Source organism: Aotus nancymaae, unplaced genomic scaffold (genome assembly GCF_030222135.1).
Source record: "Aotus nancymaae isolate 86718 unplaced genomic scaffold, 86718_ANA_hifiasm-v0.15.2.pri h1tg000007l, whole genome shotgun sequence".
In the NCBI taxonomy this organism is placed as follows: domain Eukaryota; kingdom Metazoa; phylum Chordata; class Mammalia; order Primates; family Aotidae; genus Aotus; species Aotus nancymaae.
This window is the reverse complement of record NW_026988418.1, coordinates 9,863,475-9,883,533: the sequence shown is the minus strand read 5'-3', so window position 1 is coordinate 9,883,533 and position 20,059 is coordinate 9,863,475. Positions and strand designations below refer to the sequence as shown.

At 46.3% G+C, this 20,059-nt stretch overlaps 2 protein-coding genes across 2 annotated transcripts in view; both read right to left on the bottom strand.

Moving 5' to 3' along the window:
- The window catches only part of NSUN4 (NOP2/Sun RNA methyltransferase 4), a 32,800-nt gene that overhangs the window by 12,174 nt on the left and 567 nt on the right, over positions 1-20,059 (bottom strand). Inside the window, exons 2-4 of the mRNA XM_064372305.1 lie at positions 16,174-16,517; positions 8,123-8,277; positions 1,625-1,785 (exon numbers count right to left, since the gene is read on the bottom strand). Coding sequence (XP_064228375.1) covers positions 1,625-1,785; positions 8,123-8,277; positions 16,174-16,517 — 660 coding nt within the window. The remainder of the gene's footprint in view (positions 1-1,624; positions 1,786-8,122; positions 8,278-16,173; positions 16,518-20,059) is intronic.
- Positions 17,383-19,542, bottom strand: LOC135273135 (sperm head and tail associated protein-like). Its single transcript, XM_064372064.1, is given in 3 exon segments — positions 17,383-18,216; positions 18,218-18,261; positions 18,264-19,542. Coding segments are annotated over 3 exon segments (2,157 nt in total).

Here is a 20,059-nt window from a genome sequence, read left to right as displayed (position 1 = left end):
CCATGCCCAGCTAATTTTTGTACTTTTAGTAGAGACAGGGTTTCACCATGTTGACCAGGATGATCTCGATCTCTTGACCTCAAGATCCACCCGCCTCGGCCTCCCAAAGTGCTGCGATTATAGGCGTGAGCCACCATGCCCAGCCTATTTTATATTTTTAAAAATGTGTGTTCTAAACAAATATTTTTAGAGTATGCCATTTGAAAGTAAAGAAATAACTTAAAAACATGAAGAGACTGGCCGAGCACAGTGGCTCGCAACTATAATCCTAGCACTCCGGGAGGCTGAGGTGGGAGGACTGCTTAAGCCCAAGATTTCAAGGCCAGCCTGGGCAACACAGTGAGACTCCGTCTCTACAACGAATAATTAGCAGCTGGGCATGGTGGTGCACTCCTCTAGTCTCAGCTACTAGGGAAACTGAGGCAGGAGGACCCCTTGAGCCCAGGAGGTTGAGGGTGCAGTGAGCTGTGTTCACACCACTGTACTCCAGCCTGGGTGACAAAGCGAGAACCTGTCACGCAAAAATAAATACATAAATAAATATGGAGACTTAGCAATCTCTATCAAAATCTAAAATGCATATAAACTGTTATCCAACAACTATACTTCAAAAATATAAACTTTAAAAAAAAACTTAAAATATAAAAAAACAAAAAACAAAAATATAAACAATCTTAACCCCAGTACATATTATTAAATGAAAAAAATACAAAGTTCAGGCCGGGTGCTATGGCTCACGCCTGTAATCCTAGCACTTTGGGAGGCCGAGGTGGGTGGATCACCTGAGGTCAGGAGTTCAAGACCAGCCTGGCCATCATGGTGAAACCCCATCTTTAAAAAAAAAAAAAAAAAATACAAAGTTCAGAATAGTGAGTATAATATACTACCACTATTTAAAAACACACACACATATATACATTTACATTCATATATACAAATAACATATTTTTAAAGATACAGAAAAAAAGTAGAAACAATGGTTATCTATAGGGTGGGGAAGTAGAGGGCTACAGGCCAGAAGAGAGAAACTCACTTTTCCCTGGATACTCTTTTGTGCCTTCTGAATTTTGTTCCATGTGCTGCACTAACATTCAAAAATAAATAAATGGGCCGGGCGCAGTGGCTCACACCTGTAATCCCAGCATTCTGGGAGGCCGAGGTGGGTGGATCACCTGAGGTCGGAAGTCTGAGTCCAGCCTGACCAACAAGGTGAAACCCTATCTCTAATTATTTAAATAAAAAATAAAATATTTAAAAAAAAATAAAATAAATAAATAAATGAGCTTATTCATACTTATCTTCACGAGGCTTTCTGAGCAACCAAGTAACTTGAGAAATAAAGTAAGCCTAATAACTTCTTTCCCCACTCAGATAAGTTAAAATTCTTTTTTGCTGCCAACTGTCTTTAATGAAGATAATAATCAGTCATCTAAGCTGATTTTTCTTTCTTTCTTTCTTTCTTTCTTTCTTTTTTTTGGTCAAATCACCAATGGAGAGTTGGCCAGGTCCAGAAATAGTCCTACATGCTCAAACACAGGGGCTAGATCCTACCCCTCTGGCTCTGGGGCCAGGATGGGGAGGCCATATTAAGCTGGATGCCTGCCCTAAGTCAAGAATCACTCACCCGGTCAAAGGTGTCCCCCTCTAGTTCTCCCCATTTCCTGCCATCCCATGAGGTAACTCGAACTTGATTTCCATCCCTGATCTCTTGAGGCACATAGCTGTGAAGGATCTTCTGTAGTCTGGCTATTCGGGAAGTGGAGAGATCATTGGCAGCAAGATTGCCTGTGGGAATAAAGATACTTCAGAGTCCATGTACCAGTGAAACATTCCACCAGCAATGGCACTGATGGAGTCAGACCAATTCTCAGGCAGTCCCAGCCTACGCAAACCCCAGCATCAGGAACGTTTATTATGTGCACGGCAGAGCATCAGTCATTCTGGAGTGGGGTTACAAAGGCAAATACCCACATAGGCCAGAAAGTAAGAAAGTTGTTTAAGTATATGAATAAAGCAGATCAGGTAAGACTCCTTTCCTTTCCTGTTTCCTCTCCCCCCTTCCCTTTCTCCCCATCTCTTTCCCCTTTTCCCTTTCCCTTTCTCAATTTCCTTTCCTTTCCCCTCTCCTTTCGCCTTTTCCTTTCTTTTCTTCTCCCCTTTCCCCTTACCGTCTCCTCCCTTTCCTTTCCTTCCTTTTTTTTACTCTTTTTCTTTTCTTTTTTTTTTTTTTTTTGAGACAGAGTCTCACTCTGTCGCCCAAGCTGGAATGCAGTGGCATAATCTCAGCTCACTACAACCTGCACCTCCTGGGTTCAAGCAATTCTCATGCCTCAGCCTCCCAAGTAGCTGGGATTACAGGCGTGCACCACTACACCCTGCTAGTTTTCGCATTTTTAGTAGAGACGGGGTTTCACCATGTTGGCCACGCTGGTCTCGAAATCCTGACCTCAGGTGCTCCCGCCTGTCATCCCAGCACTTTGGGAGGAGGCCAGAGTGGATTGCTTGAGCCCAGGAGTTCAAGATCAGCCTGGGCAACATAGCAATACCTCATTTCTACGAAAATAAAAAATAAAAATAATTTTTAAAAAAGAGGCCGGGTGCAGTGGCTCACACCTGTAATCCCAGCACTTTAGGAGGCTGAGGCAGGTAGATAATGAGGTCAAGAGTTCAAGACCAGCCTGACCAACATGGTGAAACCCCGTTTCTACTAAAAACACAAAAATTAGCCAGGCATGGTAGCACCCACCTGTAATCCCAGCTACTCAGGAGGCTGAGGCAGGAGAATTGCTTGAATCTGGGAGGCAGAGGTTGCAGTGAGTCAAGATCAAGCCACTGCACTCCAGCCTGGGCAGCAGAGTGAGACTCCATCTCAAAAAAAAAAAAAAAATAGCTGGGCATGGTAGCTCATGCCTGTAATCCCAGCACTTTGGGAGGCTGAGGTGGGTGGATCACCTGAGGTCAGGAGTTCGAGACCAGCCTGACCAATAAGGTGAAACCCCGTCTCTATTAAAAATATAAAAATTAGCCAGGCGTGGTGGCAAGTGCCTGTAGTCCTAGTACTCAGGAGGCTGAGACAGGAGAATTGCTTGAACCTGAGAGGTGGAGGCTGCAGTGAGTCAAGACTGTGCCACTGCACTCCAACCTGGGCAATAGGGTAAGACTCTGTCTCAAAAAAAAAGACACTAGGTCTCACTATGTTGCCCAGGTGGGTCTTGAATTCCTGGCCTCACGCAATTCTCCCACTTTAGCCTCCCAAAGTGCTGGGATGACAGGTGTAAGCCACCATGCCCAGCCAAGAATATTTATTTCTAAAAATATATGCTCTCCCACTATTCTGGAAACTTGTGGCTCTCTTCATCTTTGGTAGATACTACAGGTTATTTACCCAAAATTATTCTCCTCTTACTCCTTAGGAATATAACCCCAATTTTTTGGAAGGATAAAATGTGTCCCAAAAGACTACATTTCTCAGACTTTCTTTTACAACTAAGTATGAGTATAAAACTAATTTTTGGGCCGGATGCGGTGGCTCAAGCCTATAATTCCAGCACTTTGGGAGGCCAAAGCAGCCTGATCACAAAGTCAAGAGATCGAGATCATCCTGGCCAACATGGTGAAACCCCGTCTCTACTAAAAATACAAAAAGAAAAAAAATAGCTGGGCATGGTGGCGTGCGCCTGTAGTCCCAGCTACCCAGGAGGCTGAGGCAGGAGAATTGCTTGAACCCGGGAGGCGGACATTGCAGTGAGCCGAGATCACGCCACTGTACTCCAGCCTGGCGCCTGGTGACAGAGCGAGACTCTGTCTCAAAAAAAAAAAAAAAAAAAAAAAAAAAATCTATATATATATAGATATATAGATATATAGATATATAGATATATTTATAACTTTTGGTCATAGTTGTAGGCAGAAGTATTGGATGGGAATTCTCGGAAGATATTTTTTAAAAGCTGACATAATTGGGAGATGAAATAAGTCTCTTTTGCCCAATCCTTTCTTCCTGATTCAAATATGATGACTGGACTTCCAGCAGTCAACTTGGACCATGAGGCTTTGCCTTACAGCTTTACTAGTTATATATCTTCTCCCTTTTTTTTTTTTTTTTTTTTTTGTTTGAGATGGAGTCTCGCTGTGTTCGCCCAGTGCAGTGGCATGATCTCAGCTCATTGAAACCTCCACTTCTCAAGTTCAAGTGATTCTTCTGCCTCACCCTCCTGAGTAACTGGGACTACAAGCATGCCCTACCATGCCCGGCCTTTTGGTATTTTTAGTAGAGACGTGTTTTACCATATTGGCCAGGCTGGTCTTGAACTCCTGACCTTGTGATCTGCCTGCTTTGGCCTCCCAAAGTGCTGGGATTACAGATGTGAGCCACCACACCCAGCCATATCTTCTCCCTCTTAAAGGGAGGGAGGCTAAGGCTGACACTAGCAACAAAATACATTGCAGAAGGAAAAAGGGAGCTCAAGTCCCTGATGATTGTGACGTCTCCATACACGGACTGCCTATTCTCAGCTTCTCTTATGTAAGAGATAAATTAATGTTTCCTCTTTAAGCCAATTAGTTGGGTGTTCTATTGTATGCAACCAAGCCTAATTCTGATTTACCATCTACCTTTCATTTTGATTTCAAAAAATATGATTTCAAGAAATATCTCACTGCTCTTAGTGCTACTATGAGAAAAATATTGCAAGTTTTATGATAAATGACAGTTGGTACCTGGCCTCTGAGTCAAAGAGCAACAAAGTAGGACAGGAATGGTAAAGAATGAGAGTGTCGACCGGGCATGGTGGCTCATGCCTGTAATCCCAGCACTTTGGGAGGTCGAGGTGGGTGGATCACCTGAGGTCAGGAGTTCGAGACCAGCCTGGCCAACATGGTGAAACCCTGTCTCTACTAAAAATAAAAAAAATAAAAAAAATAAAAGAATGAGAGTGTCCACCTTATCTAATGGGAGTGGTCATACTATGAACCAGCTTAGTATTCCCACAAAGAAATGTCTTCTTTTTTTAAACTTTAATGGAGATGAGGTCTCACTATGTTGCCCAGGCTAGTCTCGAACTACTGCTGGACTTAAGTATTTCACCTGCCTCGGCCTCCTAGCCTGTCTGTGCTGAGATTACAGGTGTGAGTTACTACCCACCCCCTGCCACCAGCCAATGTCTCCGTTTTTTTGTTTTTTTTTTTTCTTTTTTTTGAGATGGAGTTTTGCTCTTGTTGCCCAGGCTGGTTCAATGATGCGATCTTGGCTCACCACAACCTCCACCTCCCAGGTTCAAGCAATTCTCCTGCCTCAGCCTCCTGAGTAGCTGGGATTACAGGCATGCGGCACCACGCCTGGTTAATTTTGTATTTTTAGTAGAGATGGGGTTTTTCCATGTTGGTCAGGCTGGTCTCAAACTCCCAACCTCAAGTGATCTGCCTGCCTCGGCCTCCCAAAGTATTGGGATTACAGCCGTGAGCCACCATGCCTGGCCAATGTTTCCATTTTTTTAGGGCACTCAAAGAAGTAAAAATTGGCCGGGTATGGTGGCTCATGCCTGTAATCCAAGCACTTTGGGAGGCTGAGGCAGGTGGATTACAAGGTCAGGAGTTGAGATCATCCTGGCCAAAATGGTAAAACCTGTCTCTACAAAAATACAAAAAATTAGCCAGGAATGGTGGCACACACCTGTAGTCCCAGCTACTCAGGTGGCTGAGGCAGGGGAATCGCTTGAACCCAGGAGACAGAGGTTGCAGTGAGCCAAGATTGTGCCACTGCATTCCAGCCTGGCAACAGAAAAAGAACCCAACTCAAAAAAAAAAAAAAAAGAAGGCCGGGCACGGTGGCTCACGCTTGTAATCCCAGCACTCTGGGAGGCCGAGGTGAGCGGATCACCTGAGGTCGGGAGTTCAAGATCAGCCTGACCAACATGGTGAAACCCCGTCTTTATTTAAAATAAAATTAAAAAAAAAAAAAAAAAAGAAGTAAAAATTGGATTCTCTGCTCTCTAGAGGAATTTGCAGAATGATATGAACCGCGAAAAAGGAAGATGGGTCCAGTTCTGGCTCTACCTCCAACTCCTGTAGGATTTATTTAATCTCCACAGATCTCAGTTTCTCCCTCCATAAAATATGAAGGCTAGACTAAGCAAACCCTAATTTCCCTTCCTATACAAATTCTGTTATCCTATCTTCTTGGGATCAAGAGTCAGTCACTTGAGTGAGGAGCTGGGATGAAGGTGAGGTGCTGATAGTTCAGCACGCCTTAGAAGAACAACTCTCAATTACTTCTTCTTTGCCCTTCATCCTCCTCCAAGTAACCATACCCTCACTCATCTCCCTTCTAATGGATTCCCACAGCATTCAGTCAGATCAGAATTGTCCAGCACACAGGCTGGGCTCTCTTGCATTGGATTAATTAAGCCCATGACCCCATCTTTCTTCTCTCCCTCTGGACTTCCAGAAGGCTATGACCAAATGTGATTCCTCTCTGAATCAACCATTGCCTATCATAAGGCTGGATGCTAACTCAAACCGTGCAAGCTGGCTGACAAGAATGGGAAAAGAAGGGTCTAGGCCCAACAGAATGGCTTGGGCACAGGGCAAGAGAAGCTTGACTGAGCTCCAGATTAGGTGTGTAAATTATAGCCCCTTGTGGGTATTCCTCGAGGTCCAAAGGAAAAAATACAATCTATTTTAAGGCAGGATATTGGCCAGTGGATGGCTGAAGTGAGTAATTAACAGTGCACAAGGACTGGGCTGGGCTACTCTACTGAGACAAGTAAGACATAGGCTTATTCCCAAGGAATCCATCATCTTTAAGAGGAAGAAGATATATAACTAGTAAAGCTCTAAGGCAAGGCTAATGTTGCAAGGGCGATGCCCGTGCTGTGGGACCATAGGAGACAGGCATCATTTCTGAACTGGCCAGCAGAGGTAATAAGGAAAGACATCCAGGGGATGGCACACTTGAGCTGAGGCTTGAAAGTCAAAAGGAATTAAACAGCCGGGATGAGGGAATTCTAGAGAAAATTTAACAAAAGCAAAGGCAACAGAGAGTAGCAGAGTAAGGCTGAAGCACATAAAGCCTGGAAGAGTGACATATAAAGCTTATATTTTTTACATATATATGTGTGTGTGTGTGTGTGTGTATATATATACATATATATATATTTTTTTTTTTTTTTAATGAGATGGAGTTTCGCTCTTTTTGGCCAGGCTGGAATGCAATGGCATGATCTCGGCTCACTGCAACCTCTGCCTCCCGGATTCAAACAATTCTCCTGCCTCAGCCTCACAAGTAGCTGGGATTACAGGCGACTACCACTACAGCCATCTAATTTTTTGAATTTTTAGTAGAGACGGTGTTTCACCATATTGGTCAGGCTGGTTTCGAACTCCTGACCTCAGGTGATCCACCTGCCTCGGCCTCTCAAAGTTCTGTGATTAAGACAGGAGCCAGCAGGCCTGGCACATAAAGCATATAAATGGTGGCTGCAGGCAGATCTTATCATTTTAGCTGGTAGGCTTAATCTTAGAGGAAAAGTAAACAGATGAAGAGAGGTGAGTGTCATGTTATCAACTGATCAGAGCCTTACTTTAATCTGCCTTCAGACAACTTGCTCAGCAACCTTTCTTGATCAACTGACAGAGAAAGAGAGGAATTAATAGCAAGAAGAAAAAATACACAAGCTTAGCAAGTAAGTAATACTCTCCACTCTGACTTTGGGACCAGAGAACCTACTTTTTTTTTTTTTTTTTTTTGGTGAGACAGGATTTCACTCTGTCACCAAGGCTGGAGTGCAGTGGCACGATCTCGGCTCACTGTAACCTCCACCTCCCAGGTTCAAGCAATTCTCCTGCCTCAGCCTCCTGAGTGTGCCACTACACCTGGCTAATTTTTATATTTCACCATGTTGACCAGGCAGGTCTGGAACTCCTGACCTCAGATGATCCACCTGCCTCAGCCTCCCAAAGTGCTGGGATTACAGGCATGAGCCACCGCACCAAGCCAAACCTACCATATTCAATGTACCTGGGACTAGGTGAGGTAGGGAGCTCTCTCTGTCCAAAACACCAGCACCCTAAAAAAAAATTAAATTAAAAAAAAAAAACAAAAAACACCAGGACCCTGACTTACGGCAACAGCCAGTCTGAAGCAACGCTAGCATCTTTCCCCCAGGAGCTGCACATAGGTCAAGCACGATGTCCCTGGGCTGCAGGCCAAGCGCCAGGACAGGCAGCAAGGAGGCAGCATCCATCAGGTAGTAGTCCATGACACCCAGGTTGCCAGGTCTGGAAAAGAGGAGACCACTTCATTGTCAAATTCCAGGTCAGGACCCCCACTGGGAGTCAAGGCTACCAAGTCCATGCCCTCTGGGGCCTGAACTCCAAACAGCAAAAACTCATTTCTCAGACCCATATTTATTTACTTACTCATTCATTTATACAGGAGCCAGAATGATCCTTATTTATTTATTTTGAGATGGAGTTTCACTTTCGTTGCCCAGGCTAGAGTGCAGTGGCTTGATCTCGGCTCACTACAACATCTGCCTCCGGGTTCAAGTGATTATCCTGTCTCAGCCTTCCGAGTAGCTGAAATTACAGGCGCCTGCCACCACACCCGGCTAATTTTTTGTATTTTTAGTAGAGACAGGGTTTCACTATATTGACCAGGCTGGTATGGAACTCCTGACCTCAGGTGATCCACTCAGCCTCCCAAAGTGCTGGGATTATAGGCGTGCCCAGCCCAGAATGATCCTTTAAAAACACAGATCAGGCCAGGCACAGTGACTCATGCCTGTAATCCCAGCACTTTGGGAGGCTGAGGCAGGCGATCATCTGAGGTCAGGAGTTCCAGACAAGCCTGGTCAACATAGTGAAACCCTGTCTCTACTAAATATACAAAATTAGCCGGGCGTGGTGGTATGTGCCTGTAATTCCAGCTACTCGGGAGGTTGTGGCAGGAAAATCACTTGAACCCAGGAGGCAGAGGTTGCAGTGAACTGAGGTCATGCCATTGCAACCCAGCCTGGGCAAAAACGACCAAAACTCCATCTAAAAAAAAAAAATTCACTCCAATATAGACACACTAGCCACCTTGCTGTTCCTTAATTAAGCCACGCATGCTCCTGTCTCAGGCTTTTGCAGTTGCTACACCTTCTACCTGCAACACTTCTCCCTTAAATATCCCTGATTTGCTTCCTCACTTCTTTCAGGTCTCTCCTCAAAAGTTACATCAGAAAGATTGGCATTCCTTGACTACTCACTACTCTATCTAAAGTAACAGCCACCAAAGCTGGGCATGATGATATACACCTGTAATCCCAGCTACTTGGGAGTCTGATGAAGGAGGATCACTTAAGCCCAGGAGTTCAAATCCAGTCTGGGCAAGATAGTGAGATCCCATCTCAAAAATAAGTGTTCTAAAATCACAGACCCTAATTGTCATCACCTTCTACCTCCCTACCTTGCATTATTTTTCTTTAAAGCACTTATTATTCACTTTATATTGAAGAAGGGAATTAAATAATAGCAATAATAGTAAAAACCTTATAATTTGTATTTGCTATATAATAAGTAAATTTTGCCGTGTTGTGTGCTGTTTGATATAAAACCTAACCCCCAGCTCTGCTTAAAATTAACTAACTCCCTGTAAAACCTACTTTATCTATTCTCCCCACATTCTCAGCAAAGTTCCCAGGCATCTCAAGACTCCTGTTTTTCTTGCTGACCAGCTACAAGGTCACAGGGCAAGATAACACCCAAAGAATGTTCAATGCCACTTCTCAAAATGCTGTTTTTCAAATGTAACGTACATCAGAAGACATGTTACAAATTAATTGTTCTTTGTTCCGGCTTATGTAAACTTGTTAGCTGCTACATCATCCTGGATGAATAAAAGTATCCCATTTTCTTTTTTTTTTTGAGACGGAGTTTCGCTCTTGATACCCAGGCTGGAGTGCAATGGCGCGATCTCGGCTCACCGCAATCTCCGCCTCCTGGGTTCAGGCAATTCTCCTGCCTCAGCCTCCTGAGTAGCTGGGATTACAGACACGCGCCACCGTGCCCAGCTAATTTTTTGTATTAGTAGAGACGGGGTTTCACCATGTTGACCAGGATGGTCTCGATCTCTTGACCTCGTGATCCACCCGCCTCGGCCTCCCAAAGTGCTGGGATTACAGGCTTGAGCCACCGCGCCCGGCCGTAAAGTATCCCATTTTCTTTCTCCTTTGCTTAGCCTTGGGATACTAATCCGGTGATCACCTTAATAAAATCCTCTTGTTTTACCCATTGGTCTCTCCAGTCTCCTGAATATTCTACAACAATATGTACAGAGGTGTGTGTGCATGTGTGTAGGCATGTATGCATTTTTCCCTATTTCCCCCCATTAAAATGTTAGCTCCATAAGTGCAGAGATTTCATCTGCTTTGTTCATTGTACTATCCCCAGCACCTGGAACAGGACCTGGCACATAGTAGGAAGTTAGTTTTATTGGGTTACATATTGAGATGCAAAGTGCTTCATGGATTCAGAGAGAAGTGACATCAATTGTGCTTGTCTGAGTTACTTGGGTTGGGCCTGATGGAGGAACAGAAGGCCTTCATTAGGTAATAATAGAAGAGAAGCAGTCCAAACAAAAGGAAAAAGAATGAGCACAGGCACAGAAGCATACAAACTCATAGCTTCTTTCAGAAATAGTGAGAAATCTGACATGACAGAAACACAAGATACATGCGATTGAGGTTGGAAAACAGATTGAGGCCAGATTGTGAAAGGTCTTAAACTCTATGCTAAGGAGCGTGAACTACAACCTATAAGCAATTACCAAAACATTTTAAGGAAAACGACATGATCAAATAGACCCAAGTTTTAGAAAGCTAGGTGGGCTAGAAGGAACACATTTAGAGACAGAGATAACAGAGGCAACAACAGTGTGAACAGAGCAGGAGGGATGATCAGCAGGCTCATTTCACAGGACTCCCTACTCCCAGGCCAGTTGTCACAAGAGCAATTGGTGGTGAGCAGTCATTCCCCTGCCTGAGAGGTAGCTCAGCAAGGACAGGCTTGGGGACAGACTCAAGGAGACAGAAACCCTCACAGGATAGGTCTGGGAGACAAGGCATAAGACAAGCACAGCACCACAAAGGGTCAGCTACAAGAGCTACAATCCCCAGTCCTAAGACTCTAACACCTCCAGCATTCACAAATAGGCTCATGCTTGATAGGATATTTTCAAAGACAAATCACGCTTGGGGTGTTGGCGAAACTGTGTACCTCAGCCCTCAATTCCTTTTGGAAGCATCACTTTGTAACCCTTTTTTGGTTCAGTTTTGAAAATCTGCTAAAAGCTACAGTCCCTCTTTCTGAGAAAAAAAAAAAAAAAAACTACAATTTTGCAGACAATTTCTGTACTCCCTGAATAGATCATTGAACTCCTGGGATCCCCTTGATTTCATAGGGAACCCAACAGAATCAGAAGGGGAAAAAAAAACAAACTTATAGGGGTTTTGGTGAAAGGACAAAAGATCTCCAGAAATGTGCTGTGGCCGGCTCCCTCACCGCTCTCAGGAGTACCTCAATCAACATGGTTCTTTCCCCATGGTTCTGCCTAACATCAATGTTTCCAAATTGGTCTCTAACTCTGGCCCAATCGATCACCCACTACGCAGTGACTAAAATTATCTTCCTGAGCATAACTTTAATGAGAATCAATACTGAAGGCTGGGCAGAGTGGCTCAACGTCTGTAATCCCAGCATTTTGGGAGGCTGAGGCAGGCAGATAGCTTGAGACCAGGAGTGTGAGACCAGCCAGGGTAACATGGCAAAATCCCTTCTCTAGAAAAAATACAAAGAGAACCAACACTGGTGGTACTACTGATAAATGCTATATTGCAGGTACTGTGCTAGGTGTTTAATATGTTTAGTATGCGTAATTTTATTTAATCCTCGCTACAACTCTATGAGGGAGGTGAACCTGAATTCTAGAGCCAGACTAACTAAACCTCAAACCCAGCACAGCTGCTCATTAGTTGCGTGACTTTCAGCAAATTTCTCAAATTCTTTGTGCCTCACTTTTTTTTTCTTCTTTTTTTGTGCCTCAGTTTCTTCATCTGCAAGAGTACTCCCAGATAGGGTTACTGTGAGGATTGAAGGAATTAATATGTCACGTGCTTGGAATAGTGGCTGGCACATAATGAGCTATAGAGTTAGCTATTACTGCTTTCCAGATAAGGAAATCAAGGCTCAGTTATCCAACGCCATATGTCTAATAAGTGGTGAAGCAGGGTCCAAATCCAGGTTTGCCTGACTCAAAAGCCCAGGCTTATAACCACTATACATCACTGCCCTTCAGCTGCCCAACTGATCTTGGACATTCACAGCAATATGTACTAAAGGGCACAAGGCCCAAAGCCATGCAGCCCTGGCAATCCCAGTCATCTGCAAGCCACCCATGGCCACCAGAAAAATCCTCTTCCCCAAATCTGCAAGCTCCTAGCATTCAGGATTCCCACATATGGCACCTCCATATACTTTTCCAGCCTCACCTCTCTCTCTTTCTCTCTCTCTTTTTTTTAGGCTCTTTCCCTACCCCCTCCAGCCTCATCTCTCAATCCTCATAAGCATACAGTCTTCCTCCAAGCCAGAAGCTAGGACTATTGCAAGTCTCCTAATTTATATGCCCATTTCCAGACTTGACCCCCTCCAATCTGTATTCCATGCAGTGCCCAGAATCATAATTCTAAAATTCAAATTTAGGCTGGGTGCAGTGGCTCACACCTATTATCCCAGCACTTTGGGAGGCCAAGGCGGGCAGATTACTTGAGGTCAGGAGTTTGAGACCAGCCTGGCCAACATGATGAAACCCTGTCTCTACTAAAACTACAAAAATTCAGCCAGGCACAGTGGTTCACACCTGTAATCCCAGCAATTTGGGAGGTCCAGGTGAGTGGATCACCTGAGGTCAGGAGTTCAAGACCAGCCTGGCCAACATAGTGAAATCCCATCTCTACTAAAAATACAAAAATTAGTTGGGCATGGTAGTGGGCGCCTGCAATCCCAGCTACTCGGGAAGCTGAGGCAAGAGAATCACTTGAACCCGGGAGGTGGAGGTTGCAGTGAGCCAAGATCGCGCCATTGCACTCCAGCCTAGGCAACAGGGCAAGACTCCATCTCAAAAAAAAAAAAAATTAGCCTGGCATGGTGGTGGCGCCTGCAGTCCCAGCTACTCTGGAGGCTGAGGCAGGAGAATCACTTGAACCCGGGGGGTGGAGGTTGCAGTGAGCCAAGATCGCACCATTGCACTCCAGCCTAGGCAACAGGGCAAGACTCCATCTCAAAAAAAAAAAAAAATTAGCCGGGCATGGTGGTGGGCGCCTGCAGTCCCAGCTACTCTGAAGGCTGAGGCAGGAGAATCACTTGAACCCAGGAGGCAGAGTTTGCAGTGAGCCAAGATCACCCCGCTGCACTCCAGCCTGGTTGACAGAGTGAAACTCTATCTCAAAAAAAAAAAAAAATCAAATTTAAGTCACGCTATTCCCTAGCTTAAAACATTTTGTAGTTTCCTCTTCCTCTTAAAGAAAGTATCCAAAATTCCACAGGGCCTATAAGACCTTCATAATCAGGCTCCTGCCTGCTTCTATAGCCTCACGCTTGGCCTCTCAAGCATGATCCCTGATCCCCACCTCCATGCCACCAGCTTTAATTCCTACTTTTCACATCTTAGCTTAAATTTCACTTCCTCAGAAAAGACAGGGTTAGATTTCCTAATTAGAAGACCTTAGGCCAGGTGTGGTGGCTCACACCTATAATCCCAGCACTTTGGGAGGCTGAGGCAGGTGTATCATGAGGTCAGGAGTTTGAGACTAGCCTAGCCAACACAGTGAAAACCTGCCTCTTTTAAAAATACAAAAAATGAGCCGTCTCTTCTAAAAAACCTCATCTCTTCTAAAACTACAAAAAATTACAGGCGGGCATGTGTACTCCCAACTACTAGGGAGGCCAAGGCAGGAGAATCAGTTGAACCCAGGAGGCGGCGGTTACAGTGAGCCAAGATCACGCCATTGTACTCCAGCCTGGGTGACAGAGCAAGACTCTATCTCAAAAAAAAAAAAAAAAAAAAAAGACCTTAGCATCTTGTATTTTTCCTCTATGGCACTTATCACCATTATAGTTTTGATGGAGTTTTTTTGGTTGCCTTTTTTTTTTTGGAGACAGGGTCTTGCTGTGTCACCCAGGCTGGAGTGGAGTGGCACAATATTGGCTCAATATGGCCTCGACCTCCCAGGTTTAAGCAATCCTCCTGCCTCAGCCTCCTGCATAGCTGGGACTACAGGCATCCACCAACACACTCAGCTAATTTTTGTATTTTTCTGTAGAGACAGGGTCTCAGTATGTTTCCCAGGCTGGTCTTGAACTCCTGAGTTCAATTATCTTTCTGCCTCGACTTTTCACAGAGCATGGATTATAGGCATGAGTTGCCATGCCCAGTCGACAATTACAGTGTTTTATTTTTTTTGAGATGGAGTCTTGCTCTGTCACCCAGGCTAGAGTGCAGTGGTGTGATCTCAGTTTCCGCCTCCTGGGTTCAAGCAATTTTCCTGCCTCAGTTTCCTGAGTAGCTGGGACTACAGGTGTGAGCCACCACGCCTGGCTAATTTTTGTATTTTTAGTAGAGATGGGGTTTCACCATGTTGCCCAGACTGGTTTTAAACTCTTCACCTCAAGTGATCTGCCCGTCTCAGCTTCAAAAAGTGTTGGGATTACGGATGTGAGCCACCGTGCTGAGCCAATTATAGTTTTTTAATAGCTGTCTTCCTCACTAAACTGGAAGCTCTACGAGGGCTTGTGTTTCCAGGCACTTAAATGCTGAGCATTTGGTAGACAATATTTTTAAATAAATCAATCAGTCAGGCCAGGCACGGTGGCTTACACCTGTAATTCCAGCACTTTGGGAGGCCAAAGTGGGCGGATCACGAGTTCAGGAGTTTGAGACCAGCCTGACCAACATGGTGAAACCCCGTTTCTACTAAAAATACAAAAATTAGCCAGGTGTGGTAGCACACGCCTGTAATCCCAGCTACTCGAGCGGCTGAGGAAGGAGAATCGCTTGAACTCGCGAGGCGGAGATTGTGGTGAACCAAGATTGAGTCACTGCACTCCAGCCTGGGCAACAAAGCGAGACTCCATCTCAAAAAAAGCAAAAAAGGCCAGGCGCAGTGGCTCACACCTATAATCCCAGCACTTTGGGAGGCCAAGGCGGGCAGATCATGAGGTCAGGAGTTTGAGACCAGCCTGGCCAGCATGGTGAAACCCCATCTCTACTAAAGATACAAAAAATTAGCCAGGCATGGTGGCGTGTGCCTATAATACCAGCTACTCGGGAGGCTGAGGCAGGAGAATCGCTTGAACTCAGGAGGCAGAGGTTGCAGTGAGCCGAGATCACGCCTTTGCACTTCAGCCTGGGTGACAGGGTGAGATTCTGGCTCAAAAAAAAAAATCAGTCTTTCAAAAATCAATTTCCATACCCTAAAACTAACACTGAGTGCTCCTTAATTGTTAAAGCACAATTCAGCATTTGATTCTGGAGTCCTTTCTCACTCAACTTCATATACATGAGCATTGGATCAAGAAACTGGAAATTCTCCTTTCTTTTTCCCACTCTAGTACCAGCTTTGTGTCCCTAGGCCAGCCCTATTTCCTAGGAAAGTCCCACTACCTCTTTGCTACCATGAAGTTACTTTTCCTATTCACTTTGATGGGTGGCTGTGAGGGCAAAATGAGAAGATGCTGTGAATGACACACATTTCAGCTTGAGAGCACCTAGTCAGTACTCATGTAAAAGGTGGCTGTTTTCTACCAGAGACATAGAGCAGAGTGGGTTCCGGGTCTAAATACTATCCACACCTCTTACCATCTTAGGGATCTAAAGTAAGGAAGAATCTTAACTTCTCTGTACCTCAATTTCCCCAAATGTAAAAGAGGAACAATAATATTACCTACTTCATAAGGCTGTTGACAGAACAAAAAGAGATAACATATGTATAGCACCTCAAAAAATGCCTAACCTGTATAAACATGCCATAAGTATAACAATACTATGGTCTTTATTACAGAGGGTACATGCTGGGTCTTGTCATATCCACGTCCAGCCTGCACTCAGGCTGCTCCAGTCATGGCTCCAGATCCTACCTGGCAGGAGGGAAGCGACTGACATCCCCTTTGGCAAAAGTGAAGCATCGAAGGTTTGGACTGCAGGCCCAAGAAGGAGGGGATGGGGCTGCAGATTGGCTACCCTCAGACTGCAGTTCCCAGTGGGAGATGGCTTCATTCACAAAGTCCTTGGCATTCAGCTGCTCCAACTTAGCACTCACATGATCCCAGGCAGCAAAGTTATTGACCAGTGCACCATACTTCTGCTCTGAGAGGAGACTGACACGGATTGATGGCCAAAGATCTCCAAACTGCACACTGTAAGCCATGTCAAAATTCTGCAGAGCCAGTCGAACGGCAGGGAATTTGGGCTCTGTGGCAGCCTAAAAGAGAAAGGACAGGCTTTTTGGTTTCCCCAGTCTTGCCTCTACTCCCTACTACCTGACCCCACCTCAGAGCCAAGGGGCAAACTTGGATCCAGCTAGTGCCTACTCCTGCTTTTGCATCCTGCCTGCCTGCCAGAGAAGTGTGAGAGAGAAAAGTAATGGAGGGCAGGTCTTCCCATCCCAGGGTTGTCAGATAAAGATGTAACTCTCACAGTACTGTGCAGGGGGGGGACAGTACTTCTCAAGAAGGGGGACCTTGGAGTAAGAGGAACTTAGGAGAATGGCAGCTCAGGAGAGGACTCTTGAGGAGAGCCTGCAGAAGGTTAGGAGAAACTATGGAGGCTCTGGGAAGCTTTGAGCTTAAAAGCAAAAGGCCCTTTTCCTCTGAACAGTCCTTCTATATTCCAAAGCTCTTTCACGTCTACTAGATTATGTGAGCACTATAACTGATAGCTCAGGATACAAAAAAAATTAACAACCTTTCAATTTGATGGAGAGATGTGGGTAACTTACCTACCATTATGCAGTGACTAGCACCACAATGCTCAGAATCAGAGGGTTGAGGGTCATGTTGGGAGAGTTCCAAGACCCCGGAAAGGTAGCATAAGGAGGGCCCACAGAATCTTGAGGTGTGAACTAAAACAGGGACTTGTAGGATGACTGCTATGAGGGTAGCAGAGAAGGACAAGAGGATAAGAGCAAGGAGGTAGAGTAAAAGAGAAATGAAGACTTCAGATGGGGAGTCCACAAGTTGGTCCTGGTTGCTGCAGCTGGGATGCTTGCTATTGCTGGCAATCTTGTTACTATCTATGCCTTGCTCCGGCCTAGATTTCTGGTCTGGTCAGAACTTTTGCTCTGGCCCTCATTTCTTGTTATGGTGAGGACTCTTGCTCTGACTATGACTTTTGCCCCTGCTGGGACTCTTGCTCTGGCTCCTGCTATGTTGGGGACTCTTGCTCTGACTATGACTTTTGCTCCTGCTGCGACTCTTGCTCTGGCTCCTGCTATGTTGGGGACTCTTGCTCTGGCCTTGACCTTTGCCACGTTGGGTACACTTGCTCCGGTTCCGACTTTTGCCATGGTGGAGACTCTTGCTCTTGCCCTGACCTCTGCTAATTTGGGGATTCTCACCCTGGCACTCATTTATGCTAAGGTGGGGACTCTCACTCTGGCCCTGACTTGTGTTTTGTTGAGGACTACTGCTCCCGCTCCGGCTTCTGCTAGGATAGGGACTCCTTTTCTGGCTCGGACTTCTGCTTAAATGATGGCTCTTGCTCCGGCTCTGACTTGTGCCATGATGGGGACTCTTGCTTTGGCTCTGAATCTGGCTTTGGTAGGAACTCCTGCTCTGACTGTCACTACTCTGGCATTCGCGAATAACAGTCGAACTACAGCTGGGATTAGTGATACAGCTGGAATCCTTGGATGAAGGCAAAGGGCAGCTGTAGGGGATCTGCAGGGGCTCTTTGCAAGGGTCTTGAGAGGCCACAGGGTAGATATGGAGGCCACAAGGGACAGCGTCAGGGTAGGCCCGGACTCGGGGGACAATGGATAAACTTTGAGGATCAAAGGGTATTCTCAAAGGGATAAAAGAATAGATGTGAGTAGAACAAGGAGACACCACAGGCTGGCAACGAGGTTGGGGTGGGCCCCTGGGAGTGCTATAGGTGTCACACAGGGGCACAATGGGAGGGGGGGCCTGTCGAGTGATTGAGGGAGCCAGACAGTGGGCAGGGATGGGAACCACAGAGTATATATGGGTTTTGCAGGGGGGCCCATGGGGGCTGCTCTGAGCATAACTGTTGGGCAAGACAGGATCACAAGGAAGGCAGAAGGGAAGAGAACTGGGGCTAACAGTTTTGAGGGTTCTAGGGACCACAGTTGGTAAGGCAGTCCCTGGGGGAAGTTCTTCGGGGCTGGAATTTGAAGGAGTTGTGATGGATGGCTCCATACAAGAAGGACCAGAGAGGCAGGAGGGAGGTGGGGGAGGAGTGCTGGCCTTAGCAGGCTTGGACTGGCCAGAAGGGGTGTGCTGGGGAGTGCTGACTTGGGAGTGACACCTGTGGGGAGTATGTGACTGTCTTAACTCTGAGGATTTAGGGGACTTCACTTGGGGGGAAACTGGGGTGGGAAGAGGGGGTTCATTGTAGCTTCTGTGGGGGAGTGGCTGGGGTGGAGATATAAACTGGTTGCCCGAGGGTGAAGGGAAGGAGGAAAGGCCAGAATGAGGACAGTGGGGAAGAGATGGTTCCTGGGAACAGAGGGGACCAGAAATTGTGGTGTCCGGGGTGAGGATGAGGTAAGAGTTCCCACCTGCCTCCCAGGAGAGAAGGGACTCAAAGCAAGCCTTCCTGGGAGCCTGGAACTGGGGTGAGCAAGGAGAATCAGTACTCCCAGAGTGCAGGCGAGTGGCACAGCAAGGACTCCCAGGAGTAGGCACATAGGCCTCTGAGGAAAGATGGGAATAATGATAAGAGTCCTCCCGAGGTGAGCTGGGAGAGCCAGGCATGCCTGCCTGAGAAGAGAGTGGGGAGCCGCAACAATTTTTCTCAAGGGGCAGGTCAAGCTGTGGTTTGGGTTCACAAGAGTCTGGAGGCTTAGGGCTGCCACAGTAAAAGTTGCCAGTAGGTGGGGAAGATGCTGGAGAAAGAAGGGGGTCATTATAACTTCTCCCTGAGGACCAGTGAGAGGGCAGAGAGATCATCAGCCCAGTTTCCAAAACTCTGTGAGAAAGGGTTGGGGAGGCCACAGGACTAGTTTCCACTGGTCGGCGAGCAAGGGGAGGTGAAATCTTGAGGCAATTTCCCAGGGTCCTATGAGTAGGCGGAGGCGAAATTATGAGTCCAGTTTCCAAGGGTACATGAATGAGCTGAAGGGAGGTCAATGGGCTCCTTCCCGGGGAACGCTGAGCAAGGGGAGAGGAGATTGCGGGGCTGGTTCCAAAAGCGGAAGGGCATCTGCTATAGTAACAGAGGTTAGTGTTCTGGTCAAAGTACGTGCCTTGAAGACAGGGATGCCGCATTCTCGAGGGACTGATCCAGGTGCAATAAGGGGTCCGCTGACAGACAGCGGGTGACCCCGTTATGCTGAACTGCTCAAAATAGGGGCTGGAAGGTGGGGAACCCGAGTGGCAGGGCTCGCGGCAGTAGGTCCTTTCCAGGAGTGGGGAAGAGGACTCAAAATAACATCTCTCTGAGTGCGAGGGAGGTTGTAGCTGTGGAAGACGAGATCGTGGAGGCGGAGAGGGAATCAGCTGGGGTGGGCAGGGGGGCGTGTCGGTCATAGAAGAAATTCCAGGGCTACCAGTAAGGCAAGAAAAAGGGTCTCTGGAGAAGCAGGGAGATTCCAGAGGATGAAAGGATTCGTTGCACCTTTTGCCTGCGTTTGGGGAAAGGCCGGCAGTATGGACAGGGTGGTCGCTGTAACCTTTCCCAGTCGCCAGAGGCAGCTCGAGGTTGAGGAAGGGGCTGAATCCTTTCCTGCAAGGCCGCGGAGACCCAGGAGGGAAGGGGAAGTCGCTATGGTATTTTCCCAGGGTG